Here is an 18,157-nt window from a genome sequence, read left to right on the forward strand (position 1 = left end):
AGGTTCTTCAGAACCATTTTTTTTTTTTAGATTCCATATATATGTGTTAGCATACGGTATTTGTTTTTCTCTTTCTGACTTACTTCACTCAGAACTCAGCCTTTTAAAGATGTGCTTGCAGCCCGGAGGGTCACCCCGAGGGGCAGGAGGGCTCCTGCTCTGGTGAAGAAAACTGCCCTGGCGGGGGGGCCTCCCAGGGTCTCAGCACCCCCCGTGCAATGCCGCCCCTGGATGAAGCTCTGGGAACAGGACTCGGGCCTGCGGTGAGTGGGCACCGATGGGGAAGCCGGCGCCTGCATGGGCTCCCCCTGCCGCTTGGGGCCCCACCTTCTCCTCTGGGGACGCCCTCTGCTGCCGGGTGCTGGCTGGTCAAGGCCTGGCTGTGGCCTCACCCTAGGTCGGGCCCTCGCCCTCCCCTCCCCTGTGCATCCTCCCTCCTGCCTGCCAGACGCTTCCTGGGAGCGGGCAGATCCCTGAGAAGCCCCTGCACCCAGTCCTCCCCATCGGCTCTGGGAACCGCAGCCCGGCCCAGGCCGGAAAACTGCCACTGTTCAGACGTGGCCAATGGGGAGCTGGCGATGATTCAGAAGAACGCCCGTCTGAGGTCTAGCCTGGCCATCAGGGAGACTAGCAGGGCGGCCCGAGGGACGCCGGAGCGTAACATAAAGGACAGCTGGTCTTAAGTGAGTCTTATAGTTCAGTCTGAGGTTCAACCTGGCAACGTACTTGCTGGAGGTGGGAAAATGAACTAATATTTTGAATAAGAACGTTTAACAGTATTAATAAGTTAATACCCATTACCAGTAATAACCCGATTAATAACAGCACAGGTGTCGGGAGCCTCCGGTGGGCGCCCTCAGCTGACTCCAGGAGGTGGGCGCTACCGTTACTTCCATCTAACGATGAGACAGAGGGAGTAGCTGGCAGAGGCCCCGCCACGCCGCACACTGGCCACATGGTGGCCGGCCGCCTGGATTCTGAGAAGGGTGGCTGAGTGCCACGCGACGCCACCTGCCGAGTGCACGGTCCCAACTGGGGAGGACACAGGCGACAGCCAGGGTCTGAACACGTAACACGCCGCCCCAACAGCCTTCAACTCCGCCCCACGTCAGGGCTTCCCATGGAGCCGCAGTCACCCAGGCAGTGTGGGGCTAGCAGAGGGGCAGACACGCAGACCAATGGATAGAGGCAGAGAGCCCAGGAACAAACCCACAAATAGGCCCAACTGATTTTTGACAGAAGTACAAAAGCAACTCAATGAAAGCCATTCCAACAAACGGTGCAGGAACACCTGGACATCCATAAGCATCCAGACGTGAAGCCTCACGCCTCATGTAAAAATTACACGGAAATGAACTCGGAATGGACCACGCAACAAATGTAAAATGTGAAACCATAAAACCTTTAGAACAAAGCCTACAGCATCTTCAGGACCCAGGGCCTGGGAAGAGTTCTCAATACTCAAGCCCAATCCATCGAAGGAAGGTGAAAAATTGGACTTCACCAAAATGAAAAACTCTTGCTCCCAAAGGATGCCATGAAGAGGATGAAAACACAAGTCCCAGAGGGGGAGAAAATATTTGCAAACTACGTATCTGACAAAGGGCTTGTATCTCGAATAAGTAAAGAATTCTCAAAACTCAGTGATTAAAAAAGCAAACTAATTAGAAAATGGACAAAAGCCAGGAAGAGCCATCTCATCGAGGAGGATGTGCGGACGGCAAACAAACACAGGATGAGATCTCCAAGATCGTCAGCCATCAGGGAAACAGAAATGAAAACCACCATGAGATATCACTACACGCCCCTCTGAACAGCTCAAACAACACGACACCACCAAATGCTGACGAGGACGTGGAGAAGCCGGGCCACTCACGTGGTGGGACAGAAGATGGTACCGTCACTCCAGAAAAGTGCGTGGCCATCCCTTGCAGAGCTGAACCCTTGTTCCCCGTGCCACCCAGTGACTGCGTTCTTGGGTATCTGTCCCAGAGAAATGAAAACTTACGTTCACGCGCAAGTCTGTATGGGAAGGAAAGATCTTGGAGGTTTACTATGGCCCCAAACCGGGAACAACCCAAATGCCCTTCAAAGGGTGAACAAGGGCAAGGCATCCACACCGCAGACTTCTCAGCAATGAAAAGAAATGAACTTTGGACACACACAATTTGGATGAATATCCAGAGAATTATGCTCAGTGAAAAAAGCCAGTCTCCAAAGGTAACATACCATTATGATTCCATTTATATGAACGTCTTAAAATGACAAAATCATAGAGACAAAAGAGATCAATGATTGCACGGGTTAGGGATGGCGGGTGGGCGGGGAGATGGCTGTGGCTCTGAAAGGGCAGCTTGAGGGTGCTTGTGACGGAAACGTTAGCGTCTTGACCGTGGAGGTCATGCGAAACAGCATGCGTGATAAAACCGCATGGACATGGACACACGGACACACACACACACACACGCATGCAGGCAAGACTGCTGAAGTCTGAGTGAGGGCCAGGGCTTGCACCAATGTCACATCCTGGTGTGACCCTGCACGACAGCTCTGCAAGATGTTACCACCGGGATAAACTGGGTGAAGGGTCTGTGGGGTATCTCTGTACCATTTCTTAGAACTGCGTGTGTATCCACAATTATGTCAAAATAAAAAGATTTCTGAAAAAGACGTTTCTTCCAATGAGACCCTACGGGAAGCACATTTAGGAGTCAATGGAGTGGTGGTACCTGGGGAGCTGGTTCAAGTCTGTACACAGCCTGGCCCTCCTGCCCCCTGCCCACCCGGGGGCCTGAGATGCCTCTGAGGACCCCAGGCCCCAGTGGGCACCAGGCCACAATCCTCTTGAGCCTCCTCACGTCTCATTTCAGTGGGACCCTTCTTCTTGGGAACCCTAATTTTGGTTCCACTTTCTGGTGAGCTTGAAGTCAATGAAACTCCCTTTCTTTATGGAAAACATCCCTATTACAGATAGATAATTCTTATAAATTATTATGAATCTGAACTTATGAGCTCAGAGTCAATTTCAAAGCCAGGGAGAGAGGCCTTGGTGGAAACAACCACTTACTTAAGACCCGGTTTGCTGCACAGGGACGCACATCGGTTGCCCTCCCATCATGACAGAGGGAGTGCATGGAAACAGCAAACGTGCTTGTCCTGTGTGCAAAACACCGTCGCCCCTGCAGACACAGCGTTTGCCCGGGGGTGTGGGATGGTCGCCTCAAGGGGGTGGGCAAGGCAGATTCGGGGGACACGGTACAGGGTGGGTGTCAAGGCGGGCTCCGCAGAAACGGCAGAGTTTGGAAGGGCAGGGGTGACACGTGCACAGGGAGCAAGCGGCGGGGCAGCTGCCCGAGCAAAGCTCCCGCGCTGAGACACTCAAAGGGGGGTCAGCGGACATGCTTCCCTTCCTGCTCTCATCTGAAGCATTGCATGGAGTCTCCAAGGGGCTTGGTGGCCCCTAGCCGGTTCCATCCAGGATGTGGGACAATGACCAGGAGGGGACAGATGCTCCTGGGGGGGGAGGGACTGCTGCTGTGACCACCAGCTTCAGGGGGCCCCGTCTGGGTGAGGACCCAACACGGCAGCCACTACCCACACGTGGCTATTTCTATTAAATACAAGGAGAAATTTAGCTTCTCAGTTGTAGGAGCCACAGTTGTGCGTGAGCCCATTCAACCCAGCAAAGCCAGAGAGGATTTCATAAAACTGAGGGGCCTGGGGCTGGGGGAAGGACGTGGGGTGGCGTGGGATAGGCCTGGGATCCGGCCCCAGCTGGCTTGCTGATGTTGCCACGTGAACTTCCCAAACCTTAGAAGGTTCCTATCCAGCTGAGTCAATACTGAACACACATTCCCATTTGTTTTCCATTAGAACGTGCATCTGAAACCCTTCATTAGCCTATCATTCCAGAAAATAATGACTAACTTCTGGCGGTAGTTTTTCCTTATCCCACAAAGGCACTGTGTACAACCCTTCCATTACTGTAATTTCCTGGTGTAAGGGAAGAAACTGGAGAGACTATTTCCAAGTCCCCGGGAGTCTCCTGCCTCGAGGATGCGGTGCCCCCTTTGTCGGGACGTCAGGGTGAGCGAGGGCATCAGGCCGGGTCCAACGGGGCACCGTGCAGCTCCATCCCTGGCTTTGCACAAAGAGGCAGCGTCACCGGTCCCCTCTGAGGGTTGTTCCCGGAACAGAGGTGGAGCTGGGGGCCCCCAGCGGCTTCGAAAGTCAGCCAACATTTAGTGCAAAAGGTCCCAGAAAGGCTCCAAGTGTCAGGGTCAGCACCCGCCCTCAGCCTGCCCGGGCCACACCCGGCTATCCGAGGATGCTCCTATCAGGATTTCGAGGGGAGCCAAAGTAATTTGCTGCTTTTGTTAGCCTGATGAGTAAAGGCAGTTACGCATTTGGGAAAACTGTCTCTATCAATCTGTTTGAAAATAAGATGCGGGAGGCTTGATTTGTGACATCCAGGCAGCATTACAGAGCGTCCTGGGTCTTGGGGAGAGAGGACCCGCCGCTTCTGTTAACAAGAAAGCCCCTCCCCAAGCCTGACACTCACTCCCCACCCTGATCCTTAAAAGAGCTGGCTGCTGGCAGCCCTCATCTGTTTTCTTTGGCTGCCTGTAGCTAATTTGGCCACCCGCCGCCTGCCCCTGCCCCTCAGGGGCCTGCCGGGCCCAGCTGCCCAGGGTTCCTGCAGAAATAATGTCATATCCCATTCCCTTAGCTGACACCAGCCTGGCCCAAGCGTCCTAATTCTGAGAGACAATCAATCACAAACGCAATCCACCTTGTTGCAGCACCAGCCCCAAGACGGAGCTAGGACAGCCGCCTCCAGTGGAGAAGGGTCGATAAACGTTTGCTTTCGCGGGCCCCGCCTCCCCCCAAGCCGGACGCCCACGGACCCCTCCTCAGAGGCCCCGGAAGCTGGCCTCAGGTTGCCCGGCACCGCAGACCTTCCCCAGGGCCAGGAAGTTGTTCCAGGATGGGTGCCCGCCAGGGAGCCAGGGAGGGGCAGCCTCTAAGATGCAGGACACCCGGTTACATTTGACGTTCAGATCAACAAGCAATACCCTTTACTCTAAGCATGTTCCCGAGACTCCTGCATAAAAATGATCCCTTTTTTCTCTGAAGTTCAAATGTAACCCGCGTCCTATGTTTTAGTGGCAACTGCCGGCAGCCCCAGCAGGGACCTCAGCAGTGGTGCTTGACTCCGCTCCCCACTCGACCCGAGCTGAGCAGCTGTCCCAAGGACAACCCCGCCCCCAATCAGGAGACAGCGGGGTTGTGCTTCTCAAACTTCAGCAAGTGCAGAATCACCTGGGAGCTCGGCTGCTGGCCCCGGGGCCCCATCTACAGAGTCTGAATCAGCAGGTGCGGCCACAAGCGATGCATCTGTAATGTGTTCCCAGCTGATGCTGCAGGTCCCTGAGCGGGGTGTCCCAGCATGGGCTGGGGCTTCCCCCCACATCCACACCAAGGGGGCGGGGCTGCTTCCTCCACCTCCCCAGGCCTTGAGTCTAAAGAGGAGAGGGGGGTGCCCACTTCTTGGTCATTATGTCATCCAGAGGCCAGATGCTATAAAGTGGTCATTATCATTTATGTTGGACAGGAGCCCGTGGGAAGACAGGCTCTGGGTCAGCTCTGAGAGGAACCAAGGCCTCAGGCACTTGGCTCACCTCCTCGGGCTGGGGAGTCGGCCCTCTCACGGGCTTCCTGTTGTGCTCGGAATCAAACCTCAAGTGTGCCCAGGAGGCCTCAGGTGTCCGGCCTCCTCTCTGAACTGCCCCAGGACATTTGCACATGCTCTTTCCACCCCCCAGGTTCCCTCCCAGCCCTTCTCTCAGTGCTGTTCCTTATCACCCATCAGCTCTTGGCCCACAGGGCGCCTCCGCAGAGGGACCTTCCCTGATCTACAGCCACCCCCATGACTCTCAGTGTCCCATGGGTTTCCTTCTGAGCCTAATCATCACTGCAATAGCTTCATTCCCTGTTCTAGCTCTTTTGTCTGTGCCCCCTCTGGACCGTGGGGTCTGTGGAGCAGGGACCCCGCTCCCTAGTGCGTGCAGTAGGTACTCGTAAACACCCACTAAAATAAACGCATCGGCGATGAGTCCCACGGTGCCGCCGTGGCGGCAGGGGCTGCGTGGCCCTCCCCAGGAGTGGGGCCCCCGCCCGCCCTTGGGGCCCGGGGCTCACCTGGCTTGGAGCCTTCGTCCACGGAGCCGTTGTACAGCTGGCTGAGGAACTCGGGGCGGTTGTCGTTCATGTCAATCACGTAGATGTACAGGTCGATGGGGTTCTCCACCTTGTTGCCATTCATGTCCACGGCGTGGGCTCGGAGCTGGAAAGCAGCGCACGCCATCAGCGCCGGCGGCCACCCAGCGGGGACACACCTGGCCGGCCGCCTCAGAACAGCCGAAAGCAGGTTCCTTGGACCCACAGCACTGGGACGGTGGTGACGTAACCGCCCCACCGCCCCGGGCCCCCAGGGAGCAGCCCGGGGACACGTCACGAGCCTCGGCTCTCTGCGGAAACGGGGAAGGGTCCTGAGAGGGCACAACCGGGTGTCCCATGGGAGCCTGAAACTGACCCGAGGGCCCACGCTGATGCCCACCCAGGACCCACTCAGACCGTGCCCCCGCCACTGACCGTGAGGGCTCACGTCCACCTAGAGTAGCTACAGAAAGGCCACTTGTGCCAACCAGGGCTGGGGGCTTAGACTCCTGCTGCTGAGAGGTCAGGCCTGGGAGAGAGACACACGGGGGCCTCGAACTTGGGCGTCCACTGCGAGGCCACCCTGCTGCCCATTCACACTCCGGCTTATCTGTTCTTGGGGCAGCAAAGAGGAAACGGGTGCAGGGGCCCTGGGGTGGAAGCCCCCCACTCTGCTGGGGAAGGGGCTCCAGGGAACTCCATCTGGGAACGACTTCAGGGTACAAAGGGGAGATACCCTCAGCTCGGGCTGGAGGGCCCAGAGGGGCTGCTCAGACTCACCCCTTCACTTTTGGATTTTTTTCTTTTATTCATTCATTCCCTCACTAATTCATTCCCTCAGTCAACATCTACCGAGGGCCCATCTGTGCCAGGCACTGGGCTGCACCCTAGACTACGGCTCAGTGAAACATGGGGCTGCCCTGGGGCTTCTCGTGTAGAAGGGAGACGGACTCTGAGAAGGAAAGGAAGCAACACAGACGCGTGTGACCACGGCGACCCGCTGGGGTGGGGAGGAGGCCAGGCGGGCCTCTCGGAGGAGATGACGTTGGAGCTGAGCCCTGGACAAGGGGCCAAGAGGACAGCAAGTGTGGAGGCCTCCGTGGGGCACACAGAGTGGCTGAGCCCTGCAGGCAGCGGCGGGGGCTGGAGTGGGACCACTGGGGACCTGGGATTTAGACGGGAAAACCAAGTCTTGGAGAGTGGAAGGGACCTGCCTGGGCTCTCTCCAGGCCAGAGCCGTGACTGTCACACAGCCGTATCCCGGACCCCGTCTCTCTGTGGAAATCACGCTACCCTCCAAGTCGGACACACCGGACCTCAGGGTCTTTGCACCAAGACGGCGCCAAGCCAAGGGTGCCCAGAAGAGCCTGTGCTCCAGGCCTCTGGCGGGGGGGTCCTCTGAGCGGGGGCCCCACCCACAGTTGTCCACGCGCCCCCCTCGGTGCCCTGCACTCTGCGCTCTGCCAGCCTCAGGGGAGAGGCAGCGGTGCCCATCCTTGCCTGCAGGAGGGGCCTCGTGCTAACTGCAGCATGCCAGCCCCCGCCCGACAGCCCTGGGTGGAATTTTACCCTAGAAACGGTGTGTTTAGGGGGGAACCTCAAGGCTGGCTTCACAGGCCAGGTGATCTGAGTCATCAGAAGGAGACAAATGAGCGCTGATTCCCGGGACCCGCAGCCCGCTAAGTGGTGTGGCTGCCCCCTTGCAGACTGGCTTGAAGTATCGTGTTTAAACGTCTCAGGATGCTGCGCGGTTGTTTCCGCTCGCCACCCGCCCCAGCCGCCGTCAGTCCCCAGTTCCGGGAGCCCCGGTCTGCAGCTGCCCTGCCGCAGAAGTCCTTCCCGCGGGCCAACAGGCCATCCTTCATCTTGTCAAGTGCAGCCAGGCAATGAGGCACTGAGCCAAAGGTTGAGAAGACTTTAAAAGGGGTAATTCTGAGCTAAAATTAAAGTTATCTTCTAACTGAAGTGACGCTGCCGCTTGGGCCGCTGCCCTCAGCGGCAGGAGCAGCCCGAGTGGAGCCAACGCCAGAAAGCGGCTGGTGCGGTTCTCCTCGCCCACCGCCCCGAGTTTAAACAACATTCGACAGCGTCCGCTGGAAATCTCTAAGAGCTCCCCCCCAAGCCCCGTCCATCTCAGGCTGCGCACACAGCTGCCGGTGGGGGACGGGGGTCTGTCTTGGTGGTGGAGACAAGAAATGTCCTGCGACTTGCAAACCCGAGCATCGCGTGCCAAGTGAATTTCCCGTGATGCACTGTGGGTGCCCGCGGACCGCGTGCGGGACCCTGTTCTCTCCCCTTCCAGGCGCTCGCTCTTCGTGTCTTAATCGTGAGCCACTGGTTTCTTCCGCGGGCACGGGACCCGGAACATTCTATGTGGGCCCTGGAAGTGGCCTCACGTGGGCTCTGGAGACTGTCTTCCATCACCACCAGCCTCTGGCTCTCGCTGTGCCCTGGCTCGGGCTGGGGGTGCCCCCAGAACTCTACACGCACTGCCTTACCTCACTGCTCACAAGAACCCGTGAGCTGGGTGCTGTCCGATCCCTATTTTAGAGATGGGGAAACGGAGGCTCAGGAAGATTAGCGAACTTGCCCAAGGTGACGGTATGTGGGAGAACCCAACAGCAAGCCTTCTTAAGGAGTCCTGAGAGAACCTCCTGGGCAGTCACCTTGCAGGGCAGGGACAGCTCGTCTGTCTCATGTCTGTGGGCCTCCACGCGGCCGTCTCATGGTGACCCGTGTCCACAGTTCACCAGCTCCCTCTCAGGTGGGAGAGGCCCTCCCACCCACTCCACAGCCAAAGGTGCCGGTGGAACTGGGGTCGGGGGGAGCGGAGAGGATTCTAAAAGGGCCGCAAGGACGTGGGGCACTGGTCCCAGGAGTGAGGGCAACGGGGCTCACCCCGCGATCAGGTCAGGACATGTGGCGGGATTGGCCTCAGTGGCAAGGAGACTGTCTGGGTGGACAGAGGTAGCCTCGTGGCCTCTAAAATCGGAGCACTTTTCCTGGCCAGCAGCAGGCGAGAGAGTCAGAGACTTGTGGTGCCGTCAGGAGGTGGGAGCGGCCCCTGGCCAACAGCCGCAAGGAACTGGGGGCCTGTCTGTCTGCCTCCAGCTCTCCCCCTCGGTCTCTCAGTCAGCACGGACTCGCTGGCAGGCGAGGGGAGCTGACCTTGACCTGTGCCATGAGCGCTGTGGTGGCAGCACACAGCCCCGTGGGGCGGCAACAGTCACGTTGGGTTGGTGTTTCCTGCCGCGAGGCTGGCTGAACACTCGGTCTCTCAGTCAGCACGGACTCGCTGGCAGGCGAGGGGAGCTGACCTTGACCTTGAGCCGTGCCATGAGCGCTGTGGTGGCAGCACACAGCCCCGTGGGGCGGCAACAGTCACGTTGGGTTGGTGTTTCCTGCCGCGAGGCTGGCTGAACACGTGTTGGCTGGATTGTCTCGCTGGGTCTGTGCACCCACCGTGGCGGCTAACGGTGGGCTGGGAACTCTGGAGACCCCAGACCACTGCCAGTCGGGTCTCCTTTCCCCAGACCTGGCTCCCGCCTTCCCAGCAGCGGGTCTGGGGGGTGCAGAAGGGGGCTCAGGGAGGTGTGTGGTGCCCTCGGCACCGAGCAGCTCTCGGGGTGCTAGGGGTCCTCAGGAATGGACGTAACACTGGGTGTAGCTCTGGGCCGTTTGCACCGAGGCGCAGATGGGGCCCTGGAGGCCCAGACAACCACAAGGTGGGGTCCTCAAGCTTCGGCCTTCCTGTCGATCCCACCTCAAAGGGGGCCACGAGCCTCATGGCTTTGTGTGACCTGCACAGTCACATGGGCCCTGTGTTCAGAAGGGCCTGCGTGTGGTTTGATGCTCTGCCGTCACTGTCTTAAAATCCTTAGTAAGCTCGGAGGGGCCCCTGTTTCATTTTGTGTCGGACCTGGAGATTCTGTAGCCGTCCTGAACACAGGAAAGTAATCGACGGAGAGAGGAAACTCTCGTGGCTCAGAGGGGACTGCCCGCACCCCCCGGGTGGGCCCCGCAGGGGCACCTGCTCTGACGGGACATCACGAGTCCCTCAGGGGAGGCCACCGCTGCCAATGACAGAATCAGCCTCCTCCCACCCACTCCCTCCCTTCTGCGAATGGGCTGTGAGCGTCCCCCAAGGGCCGGGCTCTGGTCTCGGGCCAGGGGACGTGGTGTGGACAAGCCTGACGGCTCCCTGCCCGCACGGAGCCTTGCTTCTGGTCCAGGAGGTGGACAATTAACCCGAAACAGATAGCCAGCAAACACGAGCAGCAGCAGAGTCTGGCCACACTTGGCACCTCGGGCTGAAGCCGGGTGAGGGTGGAGCCGGTCAGCAGGACGGCACGGGCAGAGGCTGTGACGTCCATCCTCTCCCGTGAAGGTCTTTGCTTGTAAATTACAACCCAGGAACTGGGAGTTCCGACGTCTTGACGATAACCCCAAAGGCAGCCTTACCAGGGGCTGGGCTCTGTCCTAAATGCCTCACGTGTGGTCACCCGTGAGTCCTCGGAATGACACGCTGATGCGGCCTGGCCGTCCGCCCCCTTCGCAGGAGAGAGCACTGAGGCCGGAGAGGTTAAGTGCCCAGGTCTCACCTGCTGGGGGCGGGGCTCCAGCCCGTGTGACCCCCGCAGGTGCAGACCCTCATCCTGCAAACAAGGATGCAGAGCCCGGAGAGGGGCCTGGCACCGGGGCGGAGGGCGTGAGAGGTGAGGCTTCCGCCTTGCTCCAGGGCCACTCCCATGGGCCACCAGGCTGTGAGGCCAAGGAGGAAAGGGGTGGACAGTGCCTTTCAGCTGAACCCCGAAGTCTCCACTTTCTCCTCCTTTTTCCCTCTCCATGCACAGCTCCGAGATGGCAACAGCAGTGTTGGCTTCAGAGCTGCCTTTCTGCTCTCAGAGAGGCAGGAACGGAAGGGCTGCAGGATGCGTGTCCGGCAACCAGAGAGGCCGGGGATGGCACGGCAGCCTCTCGCCCTCCGCCCTGACCATCAGAGCTCCTGGCAGGTCACGCGGATCCACGTCTTCCAGGTGGATCCAGTTCCACCAGTCGCTCCCCCAGTGTGTCCCAGACCCTCCCAGCATCACCCGGGAACGTGTTACAAGTGCAAATTCCCGGCCCACCCAGCCCCATGAAACAGACACTCTGGGGTGGTGCCCCGCACGCCCCTGGCTTTTCTGATACAGACTTGGGTGTGCCCTCCCCCTGCTCAGGGACCTGAGGCCATGGACACTCACGTGGTAGGAGGCTCGCTCCTCCCGGTCCATGGGCCGTGTGACATACATCCGGCCAGACATGGAGTCGATACTGAAGACCTCCACCGGGGGCTGGTCGGCGCCCACGCCCGTGATGCTGTAGCGGATGGGGATGTCGCTGTCCTTGTCGGACCGGATCTGGAAGGAAGAGCACATGGAGGGGAGGGTCAGGCTGCAGCGTGAGCAGGGCCATGTTCATCCACCTGCCGGCCACACACGTGGCCTCTCCCGGGCGCGTCTGGGGCCACAGCCAATGCTTCGTCCGCTCTGGGGACTGGAAGGGCAGGCAGAGGCCAGGGGTTTACTGAGAGCCACCACTGCACATCCGGTGGCCCACCAGGTGACAGGGGAGGACAGGACACAATATGCCAAGAGGAAAGGGTGTGCAGCGAGCATGGCAGAGCCAATGACACCGATGGGAGAGCCTGCAAAGGATGGTTTGAAGTGGCTGAGGACCCAGTGCCAACACCCAGCACATCAAACCTCGACAAAGACGAGGGCAAGGGAACAGCACACTCCACGGAGGTCTGAGGGAAAAAGGCTGGGGCCCAATACACTTGTGGCCCCGAGCTGTCATCCATGTAGGAGGGAACAGATGTTTCTGGATGAGCAAAGATGCAGAAAATGTCCTATGTTCTTGCTCCTTTGACAGAGGCCCTGAGAGGTGGGTCACAGCAAGGATCTCAAGAACGGGGGCTGCGACAGAAACGGCCCACGACCAGTATTTAGACACAGAAACTTAACTCTGAAAATTGTTGTCAACGTGGTTTTATGGAGCTGAGTACAAGCACAAAAAGTTTTTTTTTTTTTAATAACAGAAACTGTATATCGTTGAAAAAACAATTTAACAATGCTTATCTGGGTCCCAAATCCAAAGTAAGTTAGCAAAGCCTGAGAGTTGGGGAAGAAACGGAAAGAACAGAAAAAAATGCACGATTCTGTGTTTTATGTGGGGTGGGGTGGGGCTACACAGAAACAACATGTCACTTCTGACCAGATCATTAGACAAACATACGTCTTTGGGAAACAGAAAGGACACCAGCAGAATTAAACATAAGATGTACGTCTTTCATTCAGATGAAGCAAAGACTCTTGTCACATAGGGGGAAGTTAATAATCATAGACACTGTGAAAGACTTGTCCGAAAGTGGGAAACTGTGAATAGGCCACAAGGATGTGAAAGGAATAACTGATGGGGTCAAATTAAGATTAGCGTAAAACTCTGAATACACCTTTAGAAAATACAACTTTTAAAAATCAAAGCCCAGGGGACCATGGCAACGTTTTATAATAAAATGGACCACAACGAAAACCTCAAAAAATTGCACAAAGCAAAACTGACCAGGACATTTTATTAGAATAATGCAATTAAAATTTAATGATAATTTTAAAGAGACATTTTAGAAAACATTCTGAAGTAACCACAGGTTAAGGAATCAAAACTACATCTAGAGGTGATTTAAAAATAGTAATGGGGCTTCCCTGGTGGCGCAGTGGTTGAGAGGCCGGCTGCCGATGCAGGGGCCACGGGTTCGTGCCCCGGTGCGGGAGGATCCCACATGCCGCGGAGCGGCTGGGCCCGTGAGCCATGGCCGCTGAGCCTGCGCGTCCGGAGCCTGTGCTCCGCAACGGGAGAGGCCACAAGGGTCAGAGGCCCGCGTACCGCAAAAAAAAAAAAAAAAAAAAAAATAGTAATGACAAGGAGACAATTACACAGTGAAACCCAAGGAATCTGGCCAGAGACTGAATCAAAGCAAACCCTTAACTTCAAATGTTTTCATCATTAAAGTAGAATTACAGTGAATGAACTGAGCATTTAGCTCCAGAAGGAAAGGAATGACAAAGCAGGATGTGGCAAACACCCAAGAAACTGATTAAGATGAATGCAGAAATTTCTAAATCTGAAAACAGAAAAATTGGAAGAATTGATAAATAGATTCAAGAGCTGTACTTTGGAGAAAAATCCACAAGAAGATAGACGTACCTTTGGCAAATTTAAGAGAAAAAAATAAGACTTAAAAGAACATTTTATTCTTTATATTTTATGTTAGCCAAGTCGAAAATCTTGACAAAACTGTTTATTTTTTGAGAAAATATAAAATTTCAAACTCAGCTAGAAAGAAGAGCAAACGTGAAGAGACCACTATTTCTTTAGGTGATTCCTCCGCAAAGGGCTCCAGGGTCAGGTGAGCTTACCTAGGAGGTGTTTGAAAGTTTTCCAGAGCAGAGGACACAAGAGAAAAAGCAATCCCCCTAGTTTTACAAATCCTCCTTGGATACCATTCTCCTCCTGAGAGCACAAAGTAAGGTAACTGCAAACCAATCCCACACAGAGACGGAGATGTTACGGTCAGAACAGAAATACCGGCAGGTGGGGTTCAACCTGCACTAGAGCCGCCATCATCACATCCAAAGGAGAGGGCTCAGGTGTGACCTGAGAGCGAGTCCTTGTTAGAAGCTCCAGCAGAGCAAACCTCCAAAGAGCCTGTATGGTCCTCACTGTTTCTGCTACACTTTTGTAAACGGTCAGGCCACGTTAAATGAGACCAGATTTATTTTGCAAACAAATCGGTCTTACCGTGATTACCTTTGGTAGAAACGTGGGTGATTGTAGAGAGAAAAATTAGGTTTTGGTAGAAAGCTGTGCCTTGAGATTCTAGTCCTGTTTGTTGTCTTTGAGGTTTTATTTTCTACCTGTAACTGGACTGGATCCGCGTTCTTCTAGTTTCCTCAAATATCTGGCCGTGCTTCTCCAAACCAACGTTTCTAATGTTCTCCCGCCCCCGCCTCCCCCCTTTTTTTGGTCACGCCTCACAGTATGCAAGATCTTGGTTCCCTGACCAGGGATCGAACCCACGCCCTTGGCAGTGAAAGCGCCGAGTCTTAACCACTGGACCACCAGGGAAGCCCCTTCTCTTGCCTTTCTGACTTGGAATCACTAAGAACAAAACTGCCCTTTCCCCAAAGCCCTGCAAACTAAGGCCGGATGACTGGGTATGAACTTCAGAGAAGCCCCCGAAACAGCTCACGTACCGACAGCCTGCCTGCCTGTTGCCATGCCGACGTTCAGAAAGTTCCCTGCAACATGCAACGACCTCATCAGAGGCAACCAGACTGCAGAAGATGCTGTGAGATCACCAGCCAGAAATCTTCTCGACTGGCTGCCCCCAGGACTCAGAAACGGGTTTAGAGCCTGTTCCAACCATTAACTTTGTTTTTCTTTTCCTTCCATGGAAATGCCTCATATTATACACCTGATTGTTTGCATCCTGTAGAGCCATCCTGCAACCCTGCCTCCTGAAATGAGACTACTGCTAACTGAACTGAGAGATGGGTTCAGTGAGATGGAGGCACTGCACCCAGCGGCAGATTTGGGGGTGACGTCTCGCTAACCCTCCCCCCCGCCGCCAGCCCAGCTGCTAGGCCGCGAAACTGCTTGGGGGAGTGTCGAACGCGGGGGTGAAGGTTGCGCTGTGCCTGTTTTCAGCTGCAGGCCCTTGAGAGCCAGCAGGGTGCAGGAGGAGTTTTCTCTGAGCTCCCTCATCTGCCTGGAGGCAGAGCCTCAAAGAGGCTCAGGTGCCACAGATCCCCTCCCCCCAGGGCGGGGTTATCACCTGAGGAAGATTACTGCCTCTAGTCCTGGGAGGGGGGCTAGAAGAGACAAGCACACCCAGGCCGACCTGCCACACGACCACACCTCCCATCCCTCCCCTCCAAGGCTCCATCATCTTTCCTACAAGTCACTTCCTCTCCCCTGAGAGGCCTACATTCCCCTCCCCTTTTCCTCTTAGACTTGAATTCTCAGCCATCTTGGGGAGCTACTCATTTTGCCCTGGGTCCCCCATGTATACGTGACGCACTCATGTTAATAAACTCCGGCTGCTTGTTCTGTTAATCTTTTATTACGGGGGTCTCAGCCAGGAACTCAGAAGGGGAGAGAGAAATTTACTTTTCCTCCCCCTACACGCCTAAGTGGGATTTATCTCAGAAACTAAGGGTGGCTTTTTCTCGGGCAACTTATTTCTGTAGCACAATAATCATCACAGGATGGTCTCCACGGAGGCTCCACAGAGATTTGATAGTGAACATCCTTTCCAGCTGAACCTGGACCATAAGAACAAGCCATCCCCCAGAAAACGCCACTTCCGAGAAAATTCGGTCCAAGAGAGGACACCTCTCCTAAACCAGCATTTACTGTTAACACACCAGAGTCGACCCCCCCAGCGCACGAGCGTGGGGGCAGGGACCCCAGCCGCCCCGACGGCGATAGCGGCCTCTTACCTCCTTCGCTACAGGACGGGGAAGAGAAAATATCAGGAACCGATGGTCCGAAGGAGGCGACGCTTTCATCCCACAGGTATCATGGAGGTCAGCGTGACCTGGGCTGCTTGGGGGCCGACGGGGGCCTCCGAGAGGAGCCACGCGCACGAACGCACGCGCACGCACTGTCCGTGACGGGCGCCTTCGCTCCGGCTTCCCCAGCTCCGCCCTCCTCCGTCTCCTATCGTCACGTCCGGTTCTCCCGTTCCTTGTCCGCCCTGAGCAAGACCCCTGAGGATGGCCGGGCCCGTCGCCCCCCCCACGGACCCCTGGGCCGGGGCACCGCCCGCCTTCTGCCTGGATTGAGGGGGGACGTGGGAGCCCGTACGGCCCTGCAGAGATTGGGGGCGCGGGGGGACACGTCCGGCCCACCCAGTGTGCTTCCCCACCCCGCTCTCTCCGGGCCAGGCTGCCCGTCCTTCACAGGGAAGTTAATGATGAAACGGACGAAAAGAACCCGCTACACATTGCAAGATTTTATTTTTTGCAAAGAAATCTCATTACATCCTGACCGTCGAGCCGCGTTCCCTTAATTCTCCAGGTGCCGTTTGGCGGCGCCTTCTGAAATACGCACAGGATGCCCTGAATTCTCCCACAGTTTACCGTATTAAGAAGAAATACTGTGCAGATGAATTCACCAGATCAGGGGAGGGCAGTTTCCCCTTGATTTGTGTCTGGAAAATGAGAAAAACATCACAGCAGCGTCCGGAAGGACCGTGAATAAAGAGTGGAGGCGGGCATTTCCATCACCCATCTCACTTTTATGACGCCACAGAGAATTATGCTCTTTTGCGTTTGTTACTAAAGGACAGAACAGATGGTAAAAGGTTAGTTTAAAGTGATGTCGACATTAAAATAACCTGGTGCCTGGCCATTGTGTTCTCCCAGGGACCTCGCTCGGAGGGCTGGATCCGTCCTTAGGAAAGGCTGGATGAAATGCAGGATTCTGGCAGAATCTCCCCCAAGGAGAACGTATTTGCCTAATTTCGAATAAACTTGAAACTTGGAGAAAAGTCACCATGTGTGGTTTTGAATTGCAAACGCCTTGGAGGTTTATTCCCAAAGAATTGAAGGGGAGGAGAATCCCACTGGACCTGCAGAGAAAGACCTGCCTCAGGACAGGCGGAGACCCAGGCAGCCCAGGGGACACCGTCAGTGCAGGCTGGGCCGCTGGCGTTTCAACAATGTCTTCACCTGGCCCACGTGGCCTGTGCTGTGTGCCAGGCCCCATCACGCTGAACAGACACAGCCCCGCCCTCACGCAGTTCATGGCCCAGAGGAATTAGATCTAAAAAAGTGACAGCCTCTCAGTGTAGTATAAAGTGATAATTATAAAGTGGGGGAAGAACAGGCTCTGTGAGAGACCTTCGGATCAAGTTCTTCCACAAGGATGTAATTCTTCGCTGAAGTATTGTAGCGCTTTCTCCTTGGATGATGTGAAACCCAGAGACCTTCCCAGGAAAACAGGTTGCAGACGCTCTTTTTGTTACGTTTTGGGGGTTTTGAGCTGCCTGCAGCAGAGGGGGAAGCTCTGGCTCGTGGCAGCGGACGCTTTGGCCCCACCCACCCCGGGCTGGCCAGGACGCAGGCAGGCAAATCTGCCCTTGGCCGTGACCGCGGCCGGCCAGGAGGCTGCACCAATTTTCCTTTACAATCCGACTCTCACCAGAGCCAGAGGTAAGAGCACTCTTCCACCGTAAATGTATTTGCGGCTTCCCCGCGGCCTCAGCTGGTCCGCACGGCCCTCACGTTGGCCCGCGACGCTGGGGCTTCTAGATTTTCATGCTGACGGAGAACCAGGGTTTTCTCAGGTTTTGTGTCTGTCATCCCGTCTGCTCTGCAGGGACGGCTCGCCCGTCGTCCCCGCCCCCCACAGCACTAACGCCGCCCCACACCCTCCTCTGGGCCCTAGGGACACAAACACGCTGTCTGTCCCCACGGACGGCAGGTGCAGGCCTGGCACGGTGAACGGAGGAGCTCAGTCTCCCTCTTTCCACAGGAGAGCTATCTTCTCTGAGCCCCGAGGGAGGAGGCGGAGGCAAGGGGGGCCCCGAGGGGGCGGCAGGTGGTCTTAGATCCCAGGTGGGAGGGAGACGGTCCACCCAGCCCTGTGGCTACTGTCTGGGGGCAAAGAAACAGCCGGGAAATAGGGAGGGGGGAGAGAAGAGAGGAGGCCACCCCTCCCCAGGTGAAAACCCGGAGCAAAAGAAGGAGGAGGGGGGACCACCCGCGGGTGCCTGCAGAGGCTTCTGGGGGTCCTGGGGGGCTGGGGCAGGGAGTCAGAGGGTTCTGCTCTAGAGACTCGGCGGGAACCCGCGGGGTGTGGTGTCACCTGGTCCCCAGGCCTCCGGCAGGGG

At 56.5% G+C, this 18,157-nt stretch overlaps 1 protein-coding gene across 4 annotated transcripts in view; it reads right to left on the minus strand.

The window, feature by feature from the left end:
* The window catches only part of CDH4 (cadherin 4), a 557,331-nt gene that overhangs the window by 77,015 nt on the left and 462,159 nt on the right, over nucleotides 1-18,157 (minus strand). For all 4 annotated transcript variants that reach the window (XM_024128443.2, XM_028499091.1, XM_028499089.1 and 1 more), the window contains exons 5-6: nucleotides 11,463-11,618; nucleotides 6,202-6,346 (exon numbers count right to left, since the gene is read on the minus strand). In XM_024128443.2, coding sequence (XP_023984211.1) covers nucleotides 6,202-6,346; nucleotides 11,463-11,618 — 301 coding nt within the window. The remainder of the gene's footprint in view (nucleotides 1-6,201; nucleotides 6,347-11,462; nucleotides 11,619-18,157) is intronic.

This window comes from Physeter macrocephalus, chromosome 14 (genome assembly GCF_002837175.3).
Source record: "Physeter macrocephalus isolate SW-GA chromosome 14, ASM283717v5, whole genome shotgun sequence".
NCBI lineage: Eukaryota > Metazoa > Chordata > Mammalia > Artiodactyla > Physeteridae > Physeter > Physeter macrocephalus.